The sequence below is a fragment of the Lissotriton vulgaris genome, chromosome 1_1 (genome assembly GCF_964263255.1).
Source record: "Lissotriton vulgaris chromosome 1_1, aLisVul1.2, whole genome shotgun sequence".
Taxonomy (NCBI): Eukaryota; Metazoa; Chordata; class Amphibia; order Caudata; family Salamandridae; genus Lissotriton; species Lissotriton vulgaris.
The window spans coordinates 884,240,728-884,262,369 of record NC_141685.1 but is presented as its reverse complement, the minus strand read 5'-3'; the positions used below and the strand labels follow the sequence as shown (position 1 = coordinate 884,262,369).

Genomic DNA, 21,642 nt, shown 5'->3' with positions numbered 1-21,642 from the left:
ATTCGTCCTCCGATCAGGCTGACATTTCGGGAGGATCTCCTGTCACAGCAACAGGGCATAGAGATTGAGCAGTGGCAGCTGGCAGTCTTTGACTTTTCTTCAGAAATCTGCAATGTCATTTTAGCAGCCAGGCATCCCACAACTAAGACCACATGTGCCTGCCATTAGGACCAGTTTGTGGCTTGTTGTGCTGCCAAACATGTTGATCTCCTCTTTGCACCTTTGTCCGTAGTCTTATTGTTTGTTTTGTTATCCCAGCAAGGGTTTGATACGGCACAGTTAAAGTGTAACTTTCGACCATATCTGCATTCTTATGGTCGCTGGACCAGCCCTTCCTGTTCAAGTCACCAATTGTGACCCATTTCCTAAAAGGACACCAACATATGTTTCCCCCCAAACCCTTCATTATGGCCCAATGCAACCTTAGTTTTGTTCTAATATTTTGTATGTGCTCGCCCTTTGAGCCCATGGACAGTTCAGCCACATTGGCCAGAGCATCATGCTATGGACCTTTTTTTGCTCCACTTCCCCTTTCTAACGAGCAAGCGAGACTTCAGTGACTGAACCCAAAAATATAGTGGTTGTTCTACATTGATCGCACCAAAGAACACCTGGTGGACGATTAACTGTTAGTTGGGTTCAGCTGAGTAAATAAAGGAAAAGCCTTACAGAAACAGACCGTCTACAAGTGGATTGCGCTCTGCGTTAAATTCTAATATGCATTGGCCAAGAAGCAACCCCCTGGGGGCTTTGGAGCTCATTTCACCAGATCCAAGGCTGCGACCACTGTGTTAGCTTGAGGTCCCCATCCTGGACATCGGGCAGGCCGCTACTTAGACATCTCTGCTCACGTTTACCAAGCACTGCTGCCTCAACAGACGGGTTTGTTGCAATGATCTTTTGCCGATTCGGTCCTCCAGGATTTGTTGATCTAATCTGTTTGCAGAATATCCTCTAGGGAGGTATTGCTTGGGTATCTATTCTAGGGTAAGGAATCTGGTGCTAGAAGTCTGTCAGATGAAGAAATTATTTACTTTTGGTAATGCCTTATCTGGTAGAGACTATCTAGCCGCAGATCCATTCTGGCCCTTCCATCCGCCCCACTTCTGCAAACACTTTCTTCTATCTAGAAAGTCCCTGTAGGTCCCGCGTGTCTGCACCCTGGTCCATCAGCTTTCTAATGCGGCTCTGTGCTTCTGGCACAGAAATGTCCTGAAAAGAAACTTGTCTTCGTCCTGGGATGGTGTGGTGCCCAAATAGGAGACTATATAGGCACAGCGCACATCACATCCGGTGCGGATGTGGACCCAATCTACGCCCCTCTAGCACGCAGAGATGCAGCTCAAGATTTTCCGGATCCAGTCTGACCCCTGGGGAATAGTCTATGGTATGAAATCTGCAGCTAGATAGTCTCTAACTGATAAGGCGTCACCGAAGAAAAGTAATTGTTCTTTTGGTCTATAGGTCTTCATGCAGCATCCTCACTTAAACTTGACATGAGTATCCTGGATATGCTTGTCACATTTCCTGTATTCTGGTTCGGAATAGTTTTACGCACCTTGTCTTCTCTCCAAGAAATGAGATGCAACCTCTTTTAACCAGGTTTCAGTCCTCATGTAATATGCCTTTACAGAAAAGCCTTATGCACACACAAGCAATATCTGTACGGATGGGGCACAACGTCTCTCGCCTTTGAGATACAGGGCTTTTTACAACACTACGACGCACATCTCACCAAGTGACTCTTACGTCCTGGGCTAAACACAATAATGGATGCCGTATGAATATACTGTAATTGTACACATCATGTCAGATGTTCTATTGTATATATTTTTGTATCCTTCCCAGCACTGAGGAGTCTCGCGGACACACTGTTGCTAATGCGACGAAACACGTGTCGGCTGGTTGTGGAACCATTAAACCGTTGAAACTACAGCGATACTGTGCTAAGAAATTTGCTTATTTTGTGTTGACTTTGGCTTGTAAGAACTGTGTTTTAGACATAGACACGACTGCAAAAGATATTGCTTTTGTGTGCATAAGGCATTTCTGTATATACTGTTTTGGTATGTTGGTTTGGTCTGACATACTGTCGAGCGCTTAGAGGGTCTTCTCCGCTCGCCTGGTGCACCACATACACTAATATAGCCCCAGTAATCATTGCGTCCACTTCAGGCAGAGCGCCCAAGTGCTACTCAGAGATATAAACCTTTTTTTCTGGAAATCTCATGTAATATGTCGTTCTATGAGTTGGGAGACTCTCTGCTCATTCACACTTTCTGTTCTGTTTGAACTAAGCAAAAGAACTGTCCTATTAGCCTTTTCTCCAAAGTTTATTGCGCATCAATATGGGGAGACCATTAGGAAGCCCTCTGTATAAAGCCGACCTTGCCCTGGTGAATGCTAGAATCAACTCGACCTGTCCTCCTGCCTTTTGCAATGACTACTGTCTTCTTGGGGAGCCGGTATTGGAAGTTTCTGCCTGTTTTATCTCTCGATCCTTTGATCCTCTGTTACCTCGAAAGATCCAGATGCAGACATAATTAGTTTCTGACTCATAGCTGTAATGGGACTGCGTCAGTTGTGCTTTTGTGGTTTTCTGTCCATATCTCTCAAAGCTACAACAGTGGATCTTGGGAAAAGACTCATACATCTGTTGGAATTGGGAAAATTATTTCATCTCTCTCCTCCACTAGTCCTGAGAGCCTAGTTCCTAAGGTATAAGCCTTCACTTATGGGCGACCATGAAGGACACCACCGAGTGAATGTGGAATCCAGTGGTCAAGAATCTGTAGTGAGATTTTGACAATGGAGTTTAATCTCCTCTTGTTCCTTCAACGGTATCCTGCCACTCGCTGACAACTCCAGTGAGAGGCGCATTCAGGTTACATTTAAGAGACCTCTTTTAGTTGTTGGGACCCAGAAGGATGTCAAAAACGAGGGACACACACTATCAAATAACGTAATTTATTGTTGTCAGAAATCTTGCATGACCTCGATCATTCTGCCTCCTAGTTGCATCTCGGTTTTGTTTTGACTTCATTCTATACAGAATTCCTTCGTGTCTTCCAAGCAAGACTACCTTGCAGTGGTCATCACTTCTGCGAAGAGAGTTTATTATGCCTAAACTTCTTCGAGGATCTGGTGCTGTTCAAGATCTGCTTTTTGTTTTCAAAGCCTTCTTTAACTTTCATAAGAATTGAAAAGAGAGCCTAGTGGTATTTTTATGAGACTCTCATTCCTCTGTGGCAGGGAACAATCTTTTCAAAACCAATGAGGAGAGTTAGGACTGTAAGACGGCCGTCTGTGTCCCAAACTATGTATTGATAAACAAAAGGAGACGGCCAGAAGCAAATTAATGTCTGACGTATGTACGGTGGTGTCACCTCTAAGGTTTATTAATAAAACCCTCACACACCAACCTGGTTGGTGTCCTGCTTAATCATCTGGTCCCAGCCAGGCAGCCGAATGCTACCTGGCTGTGCTGCGACACCTGGTTACAGTGGAGCGGGTTGTTTTGAGGTGATGTGATGTGTGATTATGTGCGTGAATTTACTATTAAAAATACCTCCAGAGAACTGCCAGTTACTTTTATTCTCGGAGACCTGGGGTATGATTAAAATCAATAGAGTGGACAATATGCTACAGATACTATGTGTAGCTGTGTGTATTATCAGATGGTCGACATGTTTAAGCCCTAGGAAAAAATGCGGCGGGCTTTCTTCAGGACCTCTCCAAAAAAGTGGGTATAGGTGAGAAATAGTGAGTGGTAAAAAATTACCGCGTGAATAGCATATTCACACTCGGACTAAGGAGTGTATCTCATGCACAGAGGACTGCCCATTTTGTGTCCTCATGAAAATGTAGAATACCTGTAAGGGAAAATACAAAATAAAAACGATTGCATTCAATATATACCAATAGCGGTGTTCATGCCTCTTTTTTTGCCAGTGCTGGCTAGTGATATCCAGTGAACATTCACATTCATGCCGTGGATATCGACCGTACTGGCGGTAAATAGTTGGTGCTAAGTACTTGTCAAGATGTCAGACTATCATATAATATCTTCTGAGACATGACATTCCATGCACATGGACAGACAACATAAGCTTGCAAAACTACATGAAACCAAAGGTTCGTGCTTGTGTCCGATAGTATCTAGGTAAGCGTGGAAAACAATGTGTGCCTTTACTGATATGTAATGACAACATTGTCAGTTCTTAAGTACAGGACTGCGAATGTATACAGTATGTATAAGGTTAGAAGAACCAAAAGATTACCTACGCGTGCATAACGATCCAGTAATATCACAAAGCATGCATAGTAAAATTAAATTAACACTCGTATTTACATTTGTCCAGTGTTAGGTTCTCTAATCTTGTCCCGGGGTAGGGGAAGTAAACGAAAGTTTGCTGCCTCTTTTTATTCACAATCTACCAAAGGGAGACGGGGTCATGCCCGGAGCGGGAGGAAATTAAATACGGCATTCTGTAATGAGCAATAGTCTGTGGCGTGCGTTCAGCGGTAGAGACCACTGTCCAACACGCAAAGATCTTACTTGTTAGTTGCAAAGGTTCCTTTTGTTTATCAATAAAGGGAACAACCTTTACAATGTCTTGACATGTCTTCTTACTCGAGGTTCTCCTTACACAGCATCTCTTATCCTGCCTGCTTTCCTGGTACCTTTCTCTCTCTATTCTGTTTCTGGTTCTCCTCCTCTGTTCTGGGTTCTTTTCCTCTGTTGCTTGTGTTCCTAGTTCTCCTCTACGGTTCCTGGCTCTCTTCCTTAAGGGTTCCTTTGCCTCCTCCATGTTTTCTGTGCTATTTTTTAGGTCTCGCCTAGCGATGCAGCGCCATGCGCTGCTCGCCTAGGCGAGATCTATTATTTCTGGTTTGCATTGCGAAGTGGGACAAGACAGGTGCACGCGTATGGCAAGTCCTGGACAGGTGATGTGCTCGCGTATGGTGCTGGCGGGAGTTGTAATATAGCCGCAAGCCGTACGCGTGCACATACTCTGCTGAAGCTTAACAGACAGGAGATGTGCATGTGTAGGGCTCGTGGCTTTATCACAACTCCTGCTCGCACCATACGTGTGCACATGTCCAGGCGTTGTGCCTAGCATACCTCCTGCTCAAACCCACTCATCGGCTCTTGTGGGGACTCTGCACTGCTCAAAGGCTGGTCTTCTCAATGGCAGGGGGGACTGGCCCCTTCACCCTGTCACTGGTGCAGCAACATGCGGGGTTCCGTCTTGCTCACAGGAGCCCTGCCTGAAATCCTGCTATGGCTGCACCATGCGGCATTCAGGAAGGCGACGTGGGCTCCTGCTGGACTTCCCCCTGCGGGGTGGACACCCGCCTCGCTTCTCCAACACACGGGGCTCCCTCAGCTCATAATTCCGGCAGCACGCTCCATGCCCCGCCCATGCCCCAGGCAACTGACGTTGTTGCAAGCCTTAAGCAGTTTCGCTTTCTTAATGCGCACGCACGCTCGGCTCGGGATGTCCTCAGTAGGTAAGAACTTTTACTTTTTTATTTATTCTGCTGTAACTACTCCATAGAAGTTGCTGTTTTCTTGCTTTCTCCCTGTGCCCTGCTCCCCCCTTATGCCGCCTGCGTCCCCCCAGCTCAGCCACTGCTTACCTCACCTCTCCCTGTCTTGCTTGACCTACCCTCCACTCAGCATCTTCATTGCTTTTCCTTCCATTGTGGTGCTATTGATGCTTAGTGGCTCCTACCTTTACTCCCACACTTCCCATCCATTTCACTCCTGTTCTCCTGTTCCTTTCATTCACATCATTTGTGTGTGTGTGTGTGTGTGTGTGTGTGTCTTTCTTGGAGGGCTTGGTAGCTGCAATTTGCTGTCTGGCCCTTCCGTTCTCAAACTGTGTTTTTTCCTCAAATTTTAATATTTTTCTTGGCATTTTCTTTTCCAAGATTGACGCGCCATCATGACCCAGTGCATTCATGGTGGTCATGATTGGCCGCTGCAATGACTTGATGCATTTGTGCGCAGGTGTCATGTGTCTGCGGGTGTACCTTATTTAACCTTTGTCACTGCACGAACATCATCGTCAAAAAGCATTGCAAAATGAAATGCTTCTGCATTGGCACGAGGATGCTATAAATGGATGTGATCAATACTTTTTGTACTGCTTCGGGATGTACAAGAATCTTTAATTCTAACCAGTGCTCTTTTAAAAAATTGTTTCTGTTGTAGGCCTGGTTTCTCATTTTCCGATTTCTCAAGTTTATTCCTACTTTAAATCTTGCGTACAGAGTTTGATATTTTCTTTATGAGTAGACGGCTTTCCTTTTCGAGACCTCCTTCTTCATGGTCTATGAAGATAGATTGGATAAAAATTAGTGAAATGGAATGGTTGCGATAGATGGGCAAATAGAGACGCTGTTTCACCACTTTTTGATCTTGTGCACTTCAAATCACTTGACTATACTATAAACCAGACTTTCTTTGACATTTCAGAATGTATATCAAGTGTCACAATGGCTTTACTGCAGTTGATGTCCCCTTGTGCCACCTTTATTTTGTGGTGCGTCATGGAGCATTTTCTGTCATGAGTACTGTTCAACTGTTGGTGTCAATCTTGTGACTGTTTAGAGACTCACCTCTTCACCCCCACCTCCGAAGGCTTGTTAAACATATGAACCCTTTAGCTAAGGTTTCATCTACATATTGTTTAAGATATTTTATAACCTACAAAAGAAGGTGGATTTGTTATTTGTGACCTGCACATCAAATAGTGTCCCCTTATTGTAAAGATTTCAAATACTAAATACAAAAAATCAAGTAATGAGGGCAACTTTGGTGTTTGACGCTCATCCAACTAAGGCGTCAAAACTCTGTGTCCACTAGGAGTGCAACAGATATCACATTCACAAAAAAACACCAGAGCACATCACATATAGTAACTTTTATCCTTTGTGCAATCAGCACTCTTCTCTAATCCATATTCTTGCGGGATCACTCATTTTCAATCCAAGAAAATCATGTGGCGTAGATCATTCATACTTTATTTCTTTTAAAACACAATGTTCCACAGTCGACGCGCGTTTGTCCCTATGCGAAATACTTTGTGTAAGATTCGCCATAGATTTTTCAAGTAGTTGAAGTTACATATGGACGCGCGTCTGCTGTGGAACATTGTGTTTTAAAAGAAATAAAGTCTGAATGGTCTACGCTACATGACACAGATCTTTGTACTGGGGTGAATGTAAGACATTGTTCTGCATTCTGTCCATCAACTGTGTTTTTTGCAATTTTCACCCCGAGTGGGCTGGGTATGCTCAGACGTGAGTCCCAGGCTCTCCACATCACTGGAGTCAAGCTATCCAGGCTGAAGAAGGCTGATAGCCAGAAACCGGTCCTTGGATGCTTGATTCCGGTCTAGGAAAGACATGGCTTGGTAGTTCGGGCTGGACTGTTCCCATGAGGCACAGGGTCAAGGCTGATTTGTACATAACGAAATTGAATTGCTCAGGAGAAGGCTTCTCATAGAAGTATTGAAACTAGAGGGCATCAGCGCTTAATACCAGCTTGCAGCGCGTCTATTTAAGGCATTTATTTTTTAGGTTAAATTTTAATAGGTGGGATATTACTTTTCTCACGGAACTTTTTATGTGTATGCCCGCTCACCTGCACTGTAAATTGTTCCCTCACTGCTGTTTTAGCGGGTCTCTCGCCACAGCCACAAACATTATCGCCATCTTGGGGATTGTGGGGACGTTCTTTGGGCGCCATCTTAGGGCAGCGTTCTAGCTGTCAGGCGGCTATTCTACGACATCTATTTAAACCAGCCACATGCCTACGCGCAGCGTTGACGCGCAGCAGGCGCGCCGTGGTCGCGCTGGAGATTTGCCAGTGGCGAGCCCATCTACGCCCATCCACGACCAGCCGGGACCAGGGGCCACAACCCCATGCCATTTCATTAGGTATGGTAGAACCTCCTTATTACAACTTAAGAGTGGATGTACAACCCACCCAGGAATGCATAGCCTTATTACGACAGGAAGGGCTATACAAGTCCTTACTGCCGAAGGAGAGGATAAATATTCGGACGGCTGATATTACCTTGAAGTACGGTTTGTTAAATACTCGCTCCGTACAGAGGCACAATTTAGAAATGTTCTCGCTATTACAGGACGGTAGCGTTGATATCCTTGGGGTCACAGAAACGTGGCTTGAGGAGTCCTCAACACCTGATCTGGTAGCCTCTCTCCCCCCCGGATTTTAAGGCTATTTGCCTCAATCGTATGGGAACAAAGAGAGGAGGGGGGTAGCGTTTTTATATAATAGCGGTTGGAAGATTGAAAGAATTTGCGCGGAAAATCTTGGTGGAGCAGAGGCCCTAGGAGTGAAATTTGAGATGGGCTCCACCTGTTGGGTCATCTTACTGATATATCGTCCTCCTTGGGCTGAACCAATATTTCTGGATCATTTTTTGGAGGTCGTACATGACCTCAGGTCCCGGTATGAGAATTTGATGATAATGGGAGACTTCAACTTTCATTGGGAGCTTTCCCCAAAGGTAGGGCAAGCACTTCACCTCGAAGAGGCTTTAACGGCCTTAGGAATGAGTCAAATATGACCGAGCCCTACCCATGACAAAGGTCATACATTAGACCTGGTATGGATCACAGATTCCTTGTCAGACCAGGTTACTATTGCACCATGTGCTTGGTCGGATCACTATCTAATCACAGGTCAGAGAAAGATTAGCCAGGTTGGGAACGGACAGAGAACGGTGTGGAAAATGGTAAGAAGATGGAATAACATCAATAAGGAAGAGCTGGTTGGACACCTATTAAACTCTGTCGAACTAAATATAACTAATGAGAATGTCGAGGTTGGCAGCCAAAAATTACTTGATAAATTGAAGAACGCCATTGACGCTGTTGCTCCAGCAAAAAAGGTGAAATGGGTGGATAGAGGGATGGGGGCTCCCTGGTTTGACAAAGCTCTAAGATCTAAGAAACAGGGGCTTCGAAAGGTGGAGAGAGCCTGGAGGAGGGATTATAACAATAATACCCGGAACCTATATGTGCATGAGATTGCACAATACAAAAAGGCTATATTAGCTCGTAAAGCAGAGTTTTTTGAGAACAGAATAGCGTCAGCCCGGGTCCCGCAAAAATAAATCTTTAAAGTACTCAAGGAATTGAGAAACATCAAAGAGCAGAAACCAGAGTTCTCCCAGGTAGACTGTCAGAACTTCCAGGATTTCTTCATAAGAAAAATTGAAGACATCCAGAGTGAAATAGCCCGGACACCAATTCTGGATTGTCCACTACATATCATGCTCACCATTTCATAAACACACTACCCTTGATTACTAAGGAGATATTGGTCAGTCTAGCAGAGAGAGTAAATTCTGGCTCTCAGGCAGACCCTTGCCCACCTAATGTCTTTAAACTAGCGATGTCAGGATTGGAAGAGGATGTACTTACTCTCTTCAATAGATCCTTAGAGATGGGACAGGTCCCAACCTCGTTCAAAGAAGCTAGATTGATACCGCTGCTTAAGAAACCGGGGGCCGACGTTAAAAATCTAAAAAACTATAGGCCCATCTCTCAATTACCTATCTTAACCAAAATGATGGAGCAGCATGTTTTGACACACCTTTCAAAACACCTGGAGACCAACGCTCTGTTAGAGCGAAATCAGGCAGGCTTTCGAAAACATCATAGTACGGAGCTGGTGATGGTATCTATTTTGGATGAACTAAGATATAGAGCTGACAAAAAGATCCCCGGGGCCCTGGTGCTCTTAGATCTCTCAGCCGCGTTTGACACAGTGAGTCACAACCTACTGTTGAAACGCCTGAGAGATCTGGGCATCGGGGGGACCGCACTGGGCTGGTTAACTTCATTTCTGCAGGGAAGATCGCAGAGGGTCCAGTTGTCAGATTTGGTCTCTACATCAGCGGCAATAACTTGTAGGGTACCGCAGGGATCTGCCTTCTCACCGCTCCTTTTTAATATATATTTACAGCCTCTGATCGCCGCTCTAAATCAGATGGAGTGTCAGATTTACAACTATGCCGACGACACACAGATCATACAAATTGAGGATTCCCCTGGAGCCCAAGCTAGGTTATATAACATCCTAAAGTTCACGAGTAACTGGATGTCCTCCAACTCCTTGAAGATCAACCCAGAGAAGACCGAAGTGTTGCCCATTACCATCTCGGGCAACCCCTGGAACGATCTTCTCTGGCCTCAGGAGTTGGGTAGGGCCCCGACACCAGCGAGGGTGGTGAAAAGTTTGGGCATCCACATTGATGGTAATCTATCTATGAAAGATCAAGTGTCGTCGGTGGTAGGCACATGCGTTGACCTCCTAAGGCAACTCCGGAAAATCTCTTCAATGCTGTCTTTTTCTACTCTAAGGATGGTGGTGTCTGCAATGATTTAGGGCGGTTGGACTATGGGAACGCCCTTTACGTTGGGCTCCCCCAGCAATTACTCTCGAGACTGCAAATAGTGATGAACGATGCAGCCAGACTGATCTTTGGAAAATCTAGAGGCACGCACGCCTCTCCTCTTCTATGCCAATTACATTGGCTCCCCATCAGGCAGATGATCTTATTCAAAGGTCTGTGCATCGCACACAAGGCTGTCTTTGGTAATGCTCCCAGCTACATTAAAGCCAGACTGGTGCAGTATATCCCCAGAAGAACCCTGCGCTCGTCTGAGGATACTCTTCTGGTTAACCCGCGTTATCGTTTGACCACCCTTGGTGGACGTGCCTTTTCAACTACCCTGCCGGCAGCCTGGAATAAGCTACCACTAGGTCTCCGGAAGGAACCAAATCTACTGCCTTTTAGGCGAATGTTAAAAACTGTGTTTTTTCGAGAAGCCTGGGGTTCGATATAACTTGGTTGTCTGTTTTCTGAAACGATCAGTTTCCCAAGTACAAGCGCTTAGAGACCAATCGGTGATAACTCGCTATACAAATGTAATAAATAAAATTTGCATATAGCCAGTGTCAGACCTAGGGTGGTGTGAAGAGCAAAAAAACGATGGATTTAGGCCCAAATCTTTGTACTGGGGTCAATGTAAGACATTGTTCTGCATTCTGTCCATCAACTGTGTTTTTTTGCAATGGATAAGTGTAATGGCCTATTTTGTAGGATATGTTTTATCTTTATTCAGGCCCTAACATACTTGTAAAACTGACTGATTTTTGTAGCACTTATTACTGGCTGTTTTTAGGACGTAGCAGTGTGGAAACACCAAAGTTAAGGACTATAAAACAATTCCTGGTGCTGCAGCCTCTGCATGTACAGATGTCTCTAAGAGGGAGATGGAAGCAACATGAAGGGCCGAGGTCGGGAGAAGAATCAATGGGCGACATTGAAATGTGGAGTGGGCAGGGGTGAAGCACAAGGGGCAGGGAGGACACGAATGAACACAACATGGAGAGTTTGGAGAGAAGCACATGGACTAAAGTGAGCAACACAGAGTGAGGGAAAAATGACGTATACGTGGTAGACCGTGAGACATCACATGCACTCTCATGGAACTCTTGACCAACAAGCATTTGCAACGCAATAGGTCTCGCATTTGCGAGAGTTTAAGCTTTTATTTGTGTTTTGAAAACTTGCAAACGGTGTGTAAATACGCACATTCTACTTATAGAAGCAAGGCTGGTAGTAAAAGAGGCGCAGTTACTGCCAGCCGTGCTTCTCGTAAGCAAGGACTATAAACACCGCTTGCACGTTTTCAAAACACATAAATAAAAAGCATTGTCATTTGCAATGCCTATAGCTCAAACTCTCGAAAATGCGAGACCTATTGCATTGCAAATGCTTGTGGTTTCTGTAACTTGTGTTCCATGCTCTCTTCCTCGGTTGCCTATGTCCCCTGCTTCCTAGTTCTCTCCCTTGACTACTTTTCTCTTGGTTTTTGATTCTCTTTCCCCGGTATCTAACCGTCGTCCTCCTGCTCGTGTTGTTGGTTTTTCTCCTTGGTTCGAGGCTTTATCCCTCTGTTGGTCTTCTTCACAACCTGCATCTTAGCTCTCTCCCTCGGTAACTTTTATATGAGATTCTTCTGACTCGCCACTACTCACTGTTTTCTGACCCTCTTCGTGCTGCTGGTTGTTCTCCCTGGATTCCCCCCACTGTTACTCCTGTTCCTGGTTCCCCCTCCCCTAGTATTGCTGACTCGTTGGTTACTGAACTCTGGCCTCAGCAGCTATAATAGTAATTGTCCCCAGTCTCCTGGAGGCACATGACTGATATCACCTGTCTACATCACTCAGCTTCCCCCTCCCCCCTACAGCCACACACCAGCCATAGTGTGATGGGAACAGCTGATGGAGAGGGGGTCCGAAGCCCCCCCCCCCCTACGGTCACCGCCAGCACCTCCTGGCAGCTGTCCATCCTGTAGGGAGGGGCGGGGGTGGGAGAGACAGAAGGGAGGGCCCTGGAGGATTGGGGGCGGTGTGGGGTGGTAACAGAAGGCTGCCCTGCAGCAGTGTGCGTTTTATGGCCCTGATGGTCCGGCCTGTCCTGATCGGCACCTGTCCCCACTCCCTTCAAATAGCGGGGTGGGGGGGGCAGGGGGGGGGTGGCGAAGGGCTCTATCTTTAGCTCTTGCATTCAGCTACCCACCGAAGCCTCTGCTGTTCGTGGGGATGATCCCACGAGGTCAGTAAAGAGAGAGAGCGAGCGAGAGAAGGGAATCCGACTGCTTCCCCCACCCAGTCAGCACACTGCTCAAGGCCCCCCTGCACCGGATCCTTGTAGGTCCACACCCCAGGGCTCTGCTTCGCCGACCCACTCTTCCCCAGAGGACCCCCTGCAGCAAATCCTGGTGTGCCCCCACATTGGATCCTTGCACCCTTGAGGCTTCTTGGGGTGGGCGTCCCCACCGGATCTTGCTACCCGTTCCCCCTAACCTTCACCGAATTGTAGCCCCCTCCTCTCGGCCCGCCACATTTCTTTATTCGCACGAGTTTCTGGAGGCTTTAGTGCATTTTCTTTTCAAACCGTGTTGAACCCATCTCCCTGAGTCTGTGTCTCGAACCCTCGCCCCCCTTGATCAACCAGTGCCAGTAAAGGGCCCTGGCCGAGATGTACGGCGTGTACTGCATGGATTACCGCTACCAGCTACAGGTGAGGGGCTGTGTCTGAGAAATGCAGAGATGTCCGCTGTGGCGACTGAGGGGTCAAAGAGTGCCATTGTGAGATGAGTGGTGCAGGGGCTGGCAGATTTAACTTGAGAAGAGTCTGGGGGAACTACGGTCATCGACTAATGGTTCTTGCACTGGGGAGAGAATATGAGGCACTGGCTGTTACCAAGGCAAAGGTATATCAGTGGGCAACCATATTGGCTTTGGATGGAGCAGTGAAGGATTTGTGAGAGCGGCCCTAAGCTTTGAGTGCAGGGCGGGAGCACTGTTTGTGTGCCACCAATGTCTCGAACCCTGAAGGCTAATCTCTATTGTGCCTGTAACCGCGCCTGAGAGAAGGCTTTGCTGCCTGACCAGTAATTTTGGTCTGAGGGATGGTTCTTCCTGAACTGTACATGGGAGCTAAGAGATAGCTCTGCTGCAGGACTTATATAAAATGCCTTGAGTTAGAGCTATTTTACCTGACCTGCAACACGGGATCTGAAGGGCACAACTTCAACTGTATCTTCAATATTCGCATGAGGAAAATATGTCTTGTCTAACCTCTAACTCAGCACTTGCAGATAGTACTGCTATTTTAGGAGCTAGAGCAGTGATTCTTAATCTGTGGCCTGGGGGTCCGGGAAGCCTACTCGAGTTCAGCGACTGCTTAGAATACAAAATAATATTAACACATTAATGAAGTGTACAAATAAAGTAAAATGTACAGTTGAATATTTTAATAGGTTCTTTAAATGTGGAGATTTGAAATTTGAGTCTAAAAAATAAGTTGGTATCCTCAGATTGATATGAGCGAACAATGCAACTGTGTCAAACGTAATATAGTATAAACGATAGGCGACCTCAGTTGAACTTCGCTAAGCCCCAACTTTCCAATTAAAATGTTTTTTAAATATTTGTTTGTGATTTAAATAAAATATTTCATAATTTGAGTATTTGTTTGATGAATGCTTGCTGCTGTATTTTTCGTATTGTTTTGCTGTCAAATCACTGAAAATGCTCAGGCCGAGGTCCTCGGCTTACAGTAAAGATTAATTGAGGGTATCCGGATTCAATAATGATTCAGTGGAGGGTCCATGGATTTCAGTAAAGATTGGGTGGGGGTCCTCTAAAGTCGAAAGGTTAAGGCCCACTATGCTGTAGGGGTAGTTCTGTCGGACCTTTACATCAGACCCCAATAGATGGCTATTTTTCTTGACTTTTAGCATTGGGGATGTAGCTCTTTTATCTGCTCTGTAACATGGTGTGCTCTGCGAGGTGTCGGTAGTCTTCCTTGTTTAACGAGATTCTCATTCCTCTGTTGTCTGACGTGTAACATTCGGCCCGAGGCATTGCAGAGGAGGGCAAAGGGTGAATTCCACCCAACTTGCCACTTCTCAAAATCATAATAAAAAAGGATCTTACATGTATCTATCTGCTTTTAGCATCACCTGAGTAAGTGTTCTAGACGTCTAATGTTCAGTCTGTTGGATACTAAAAAGCATTTGTTGAACTCCAGCCATCTGTAGGCATCCTACATTGCTTCCCCTGTTTTATAAAAGACCTGTTGTTGCATCAGATCAGCATAAAAGAGTTTTAGGAAGTGAAAAGTGCTGTTCCTTGGCGCACAATGAACACTCTTCAAAGTAGCCACTCCAGAGCTCAGAAATTCTGAAAGTTTGGAGGAGTGAGAGAGGCCAAACTCCTACTCTTTCATGGCAGCCAAATCCAAAGTAGCTTGTGGAAAGAACACCTCCTTTTTGTCTGGCGTTCCCAAGACCACCTGGTTTTACTAAAATTATATGCATAATTTGCTATAGGAGCTTTCAGTCAGCCTCTTAATCCATCGTCCTCATCCATTGGCTCTGTTATTTGGTTCTTTCACATTTTTTCTGCCCACTGCAGCAGACGGCATGGGACAGTGGGTCAGCCCACTTCAACCTTTGGCCATCTTTACTGTAAGAGACTCTATTCTGCCTTTTCACAAGGAGCACATCCACTCGCAAAGTGGTTGCCTTCAGTGCCAGGGACTATTATCGCAATGTGACTTTTTGAGGCCCAAAAGGATTCATGCTTTTAGCCAAATCTTCTATATATTTTTATTTTTTTGGATTGATGAGGGCCCTGCAGCTTCCCGAATAAGAACAGTCCATGACAAAACGAGCATTGACAAAGCTAGAAGGCTGGCACCCAACCGCTGACCTATTGGCTTTGCACTGTTTGTTTTTATCTGTTTATAGCATACTGTTACCATTTCCAAGTGCGGCAAATACATTTTATTATCCAATTTAATGGTGCTCCGAACTGTTTAATTACTAAATGTACATGCACACTAGGCGCCAAGCATTGATATGTGGTAACACATAGCAAAGTGGATGGAAGTCTGCTGTGTGGATATGACCAGAAAATGCTGACTTGCCTAATGTTTGGTGTCACGGTATTAGTTTAGTGCACTGAACAGCCAGTATTTATGTTCCTGTGATGAGCCTGTGTTATCCAGGATGCCCTGTGACGTACCATCTAATCTCTCTCTCTCTCTCTCTTTACTTATTCAATCTTTCCATGTACTCTTTTTTTCTGTTTCTCCCACCCCACACACAGCCTACCAAAATTGTATAACCAAGCTAAAAAGGGGGCCACACCAAGTACCAACTATGTAACATCTTCCCTGTAAGTGTGCTTTTCAAGTACGTGTATAAAAACCGTAAAAAAAAAAAAGAGAATCAAATGGTCAGTCTGTCCGCTGGGGTTTGATCTAGTGGTGTGTGGATGGCATATAGACTGTTGCAGGATGAACCTGTATAGAGGCGCGGGATGCTGTGTCCTTGTCTTTCATACTGGGAAGTTAGCTCGTTTGAGATTTCAGTCCCTGATCTCTTGAATATCTCAGAGCAACAATATATTTATGAAGCGGGTCGTGCGTACTGCGCGACATAATTGTGGCACATGGCTCTGTCCGTGCTGCCACTTTATTCTCTGGGGTGTTTATACAGGATGCTGCTGCTAAGAAATGGTCTTTGGTGAACAGCACAAAGACTCTTAAACTCGGCCCGGTCTATAATGGCCTCCGCGCGTACACCCTGAACAGGACATATAGATGGACGCCTTTAATCTTATAGTTGACTTTGACTCGTGAGAGTGAGCACTGGTACGACATGGAAGCTGTTTTTTTGGCTGGAGTCTGTCTATGGTCGTGACCTTTTATGTAGTAGTGTACTAAACATGTTTACGTCCCCGACAGGTGTTCAGTATACTGTATGCCCACAAGATGTTAGGATTTTTTTGTTTCTTTTTATCGGCGAAGTGTAGTGATTGAATGGCTTTCAAGAAAGCTTCTTCTTTAGTAACCTAGAGAGAGAGAATTTCTCACCTATAAAAAATGGCGAGATCTAGCCCTCAAGTGATAGCCCTGTCTGACCTGTAACATGGAAGCTGAATATAGCGCTGTTGTCAGACCTATGACATGGGAGCTGAAGATAGTTATGCTGTTAGACGTTTACAGTGGGTGTTCTGGCAAAGCTGCTGTTGAAAATGTGCCATTTCTGGAGAGTCATCTCGGGATTTTTTTTGACTTGTTGACGGACCTATTTTTTCTTGCTCTAGAACGCGGTGCTCTTTACTATTGCTAGCCTCTAGTTGTGCACTTCCTTTCAACATGTTAAAATTGGTATACTCATGATTGGTTTATTTAATTTTCTTTTATGTTTCTAGTATATGGTACTCATTGGATTGCAGCACTCGGTGTGCCTACCCACTGCGCTAAAGCATGTCTCTTGGTCTACCTGTAACCTGGTCAAAGTAACCCAATATTGACAGGCTTGAACCTTACGATTAAATAATGTTTTTCCTAAGTTGGCCTTTTGTTTTGCCAGACTTCTGCCTTTGAGACTGTTGTGAGTACAGAGGCTGCCTCAAGCTGGATTTTAGTGTTAGATGTGGGAGTAGAGTAGGATCTCTCCCCCTCACCATCTCCCTCTCCCTCACCATCTCCCTCTCCCTCACCATATCCCCCTCCCATCTTGGAAATTCCAAAAGTGTGAAGGGTTGGCTCTGTGAGCCTTTACCCCATTGGTTAGGGCATCTTGTCTAATTCCAACCCACTAGCTTGTGCCGGGCACCTTCTTCAGAAAACTCCTGGACCTGAGGAAGATCAAAAGAGGACTGATCCTGCAATCTACAGGCTGAGAAGAACCCTGGAGGACTGGACATGCACTCTCTTGTTCCCAGGACAAACCAGTGGAAATCAAGTATAATACGGCTGACCTGTTAAAGCTACAGGGATATAGCAAGTTCAAAGAGGCATTTCCTACCTGCCCAGCTGATCAGTGGCAATTGGACCAGGACTGGCCTCCACTTGAAATCTTGAGTCTGAGTGGTTCCCCTGGGGGCTTTAGAAGTGTACTCTGGTGGTAGATTGGGAGTTTAAAAATCGAATCCGGAAGGTTCAATCTTTTACCCAAAATGAACCTGGTTGGTGGAACCAACCTGTGCTTCTCTGCGGTTGGTATCAAATTGCGCCTAGATCCTGCTATAATGCCGCCACTGACTGTCATTGATACATTGTGCTTCTTGGCGCAGTCTCTACTTAAAACGTATAAAAATAATTTCTCCTCATTGGATTTTTGTTTTTATTTTGTTTATTCAGTTTTGTCCTATTTTTCTAATTCGTTTTGGGAGTTTTATTGTTTTGCATTTCGACTTTTTCTGTTTTTGTACTGCATAAACACTTTACACAGTGCCTCTAAGTTAGGTCTGTCTTTTCTGCGCCATAGCTATCGGGGGGTTGGTTGTGCTCAGATTTATTTAGTGACTTGTCACCCTGAACAGGATTGTCAATATCACCTGGCGTGCTTACTTACCCCTCTTAGCTAGTAACTAATTCTTACAGCTGTTCTTTTTTTTCTGCGTGATTCATGGAACTGAGGGATGGCTTGGCTGTGTGCGCTTCGATTAACCTGATAGATGGTAATACTGCATTGAAGGCTTCTATAATTTTGCGAAGTTCCCAACCTTTAAGACCCAATCTCTACCTTTATAGCAATGATGTTGGTACAATATATGTGCAGCAAAAGTTGAGTTTGGCGGATTTTTTCTTTCACATGAAAAGGTTTTAACAGTATTTTTATCAAAGTAGGCCAGTGTTTTAAGGTGTTATTTTAATCATTGGTTATGAACCTGCATACAATTTCTCATTTCTAAATATATTCAAGAAATTAAAAAAAAAGTTAGAGTAGCTAACTGAAAATAGACCAAGCATATTTTTAAGATTAAAAATGTTGACCGTTGAAATTAATATGCTCCCTTTGGAATCCATGTTCCTTCTGGTTTCATGAAGACTTATCTCTAGTCCTTCATTCACCATGAAGTAGGTTTTCGTCATAGAAAAAATATAGCACATTTTGATCTTGGCACACTTTTTGCCCGTCGCATATAAATGCATTATTTCGTACAGGTTTTTTCCTCATCCCGCTGAGTTGTAGAAGCACAATATGGACATTTTGGCACATTAGTTTTTAGAAGCAGGCCGGCTAGTGTTGTTTAGGCTGTATCTCGTTCATCTTGCACTCACTAACACATTTAGCACAATGAGCTGTGTCTGGTATGGTGAGAGAGGCACATCTCACATTGGTTATAACATTTTGCAATGTCTGGGACTTATGGTGTGAGGCTGATCTCACAATGGTTATAATATTAATCTCCATGAGCGATGCCTCGTACAGTGTATGTGGGGCATCTCACATCTCACAGTAGTTAGAATATTTGATGATTGGAGTCTTGTCTCATGGTGTGAGTGGTTCATCTCACAATGTTTATAGCATTCGGTGAGACCAGCGTTATATGGTGTCTGAGGTTCATTTGACTTTCCTTATAGCAAATAAAGCTCTGTGTGTGATGTCTTGTATATGGTGCATTTATTTCAAATAATCTTGCCTTCCCATTATTGTTTCTTTATTGTGAATTAGCTCCGTTGAACTAAGTTCCATCCAAGAGTGCAACAGGGCTGTTCATAAAGTGTGAAAATCTGTCCAGCTGCGTCATAAAATATACAGTTTCCCATATTCGAATAAAAAAACAATTGTTCAAATATTTTAATAGTATATTCCTTTACCAATATTTTTTTATAGATTTATATTCTTTTTAAATGACGTTTAAGTTGTCTCAGGATTGGCTCTTTGCCCATGACTCACACCACAGTATGGGTGCGTGGTCGGAGGGAGGTAGAAAAGTATTTTTGGGATGAATCGTGCATGAATGGTTGTAAAGCTACCTAGTGCTTTATGTCTTTGAAAGAATGAGAGATTTAGTTATAGGATGGGGTGTGTGAGATTTGGAGAAAGTGAAAGATTTGAATATTATTGACATAAAAATTGAAAGACAATCCAAAAAAGGAGTTATCACTGAGGCAGAGATGGATATAGTGGTTAAATAGGCATGCTGTGTACACCGAACGCAGTGCAAGGCTGGTGGAAGAGAAAATCCTCATCCCGAAGACATTCAGCTTTTTGGATACCCGACCCGGTGGAGTGATAGGGAACGCACCAGTTAACTTTAAAGGTAGAGTCATTTACCACCAGCCTGATGGGTGGGGTGTTAGATCACCAGAGCGGGGCGCTAGATCACCAGGAGCGGGGCAGTGCACATGTGCAAATTGTACAAGTGCTGCCCATTGTCTTGGAGGAGGCCCAAGCCATCCTCACCCAGACTATTACAGTTGGCAGGGATATAGCCAAGTTTAACACAAGAAGCGGGTTGGACACAACTGACTTGCTCGCTAGGCAGGGCCATTGCTTCATCAGTGGTGCCTCGCCGCCTCGCCACCCCACCTGGTTGAGGTAAACTGGCTTCTCTGGGGATGTCCAGGCTCCATTATCGACATGGCCTTGTTGTAGAACAGGCGAGTGCCATCAAAGGGCAATTTGGCACTTCAGCCCTTTAAGTAGAGTTGGGTCACTGCTTAGTCCTTGGGGCTCATCATGGCACCAAGCCAGCTGCATTCTTCTTTTCGCTCCTTCAGTGCCTATAGTAGGGCCTAACAGCTTCTTCCATTCCAACCAAGCCACCATGGCCTATAGGCTTCCCAGCCTTTTCTTGGCAGTGGACGCCTCCCCCATAAATCCCATAGGGCTCAGAGCCAGAGTTATGACTAGTCTGCCACCTCCCCGGCAGCCGCTGCCTCCAAGCCTCTTTAGTATACCCTCAGACCAGCACAGCTGGTGGCAGGACCAGGCACCACCTGCCCCTATGGCATTCTTCACTTCGGACAAGTAGGTGTTTCTTAATGCCTTCCTGAGGAAGGAGAAATTCATGATGCTCATGTTCACTTAAGTACTGTAAGCGTGCAAACCTGGAGACTGGTTGGTAGTGCTGGACTTGCAGGACGACAATTTTCACATCCTCGTCCTGCAAGCCCATTGGAGTTACCTGCCGTTTACATTGGGCTATGAGCATTTGCAGTTAGCTGTGCTCCGCTTTGGTCTCCCCACTGCCCCTGGGGTGTTTACCACGAATGTGGCGGTGGTTACAGCTCCCCTGTGGTGTTCTGGGGTCCCAGTCTTCCCCTTCCTTGATTACTGGATGCCGAAAGCGGGTTCGCACCAGGGAGCTGTCACCTGCCACCAGACTATGGTGAACTTCCTACATTCTCTGGGGTTTACTTTCAACATGCTGAAGTCATCCCTGACGCCTTCACAGATGCTCTCTTTTATCTGAGCCATTCTGGACACAGTACGATTCTAAAACTACCCTCCAGAGCGGAGAGTCCAGGCCATTCGAACTATGATCCCAATGTTTTCACTTCAGTCTTGGATTTCAGTGAGACTGACTGAGACTGCTGGGTCTAAGGCATCCTAAATTCTGCTGTTGAAGTATGCTCAGTAGCATATGTGGGCTCTTTAGTAGGACCTGAAGTCCCTGTGGGTGTAGGATCAGTGGAATCTCTCTGACCTGCTCCAGATTTCTAGGGAGACTGCAAAAGATATGTAGTGGTGGTTCCAGGACTGTGATTCGGTCAGTGGCAGACCCCTCTGCCTTCTCTACACAGAGCTGACGGTGTTGACCAAAGCATTGCTTCTGGACAGGGGTGGCAATCGGTGATAGCGGGAGATCAGAGGCCTCTGGTCTCCGACGAAGACTGCTCCACATCAGTCTTCTGGAGCTAAGGGCAATTTGTTTGGCATTGAAAGCTTCCCTGCCCTCCATCAAAGGAAAGCTGGTCGAGTGTTCAGACAACACCACTGCTATGTGATACTGCAACAAGCAGGGTGGGTCATGGGACCTGTGCCAGTAGGCTCTGCACCTCTGGCCACAGCGGGAACATCAATGTTTCCTGGTCATGTAGCATGTGGTGGGACCTCTAAAAGCTAGAGCATGAGCACCTGTTCTCCTATCAGTTTGCTCCTGATGGAGAAACTCCTGTCATAGCCACAGGGCAGGATTCTGCACCTGAATCTGCATACTCCCCACCTTCATGCAAGGATGTTTAGTGGCAACGGTTGAGAGTATTCGAC

At 45.3% G+C, this 21,642-nt stretch overlaps 1 protein-coding gene across 15 annotated transcripts in view; it reads left to right on the top strand.

The window, feature by feature from the left end:
- Positions 1 to 21,642, top strand: part of RBFOX2 (RNA binding fox-1 homolog 2) — a 617,871-nt gene that overhangs the window by 254,006 nt on the left and 342,223 nt on the right. The window contains exon 1 of one of the 15 annotated variants that reach the window (XM_086958671.1): positions 12,635 to 12,671. The exons of 13 other annotated variants lie outside the window; for them this stretch is intronic. Coding sequence is in view for 1 of the 2 variants with exons in the window: in XM_086958644.1 (XP_086814770.1) it covers positions 13,098 to 13,139 (42 nt within the window). In the remaining variant the exon portion in view is untranslated. Of the gene's footprint in view, positions 1 to 12,634; positions 12,672 to 12,966; positions 13,140 to 21,642 lie in introns of those variants that run through there. One more of the 15 variants, XM_086958644.1, reaches the window with a different exon arrangement.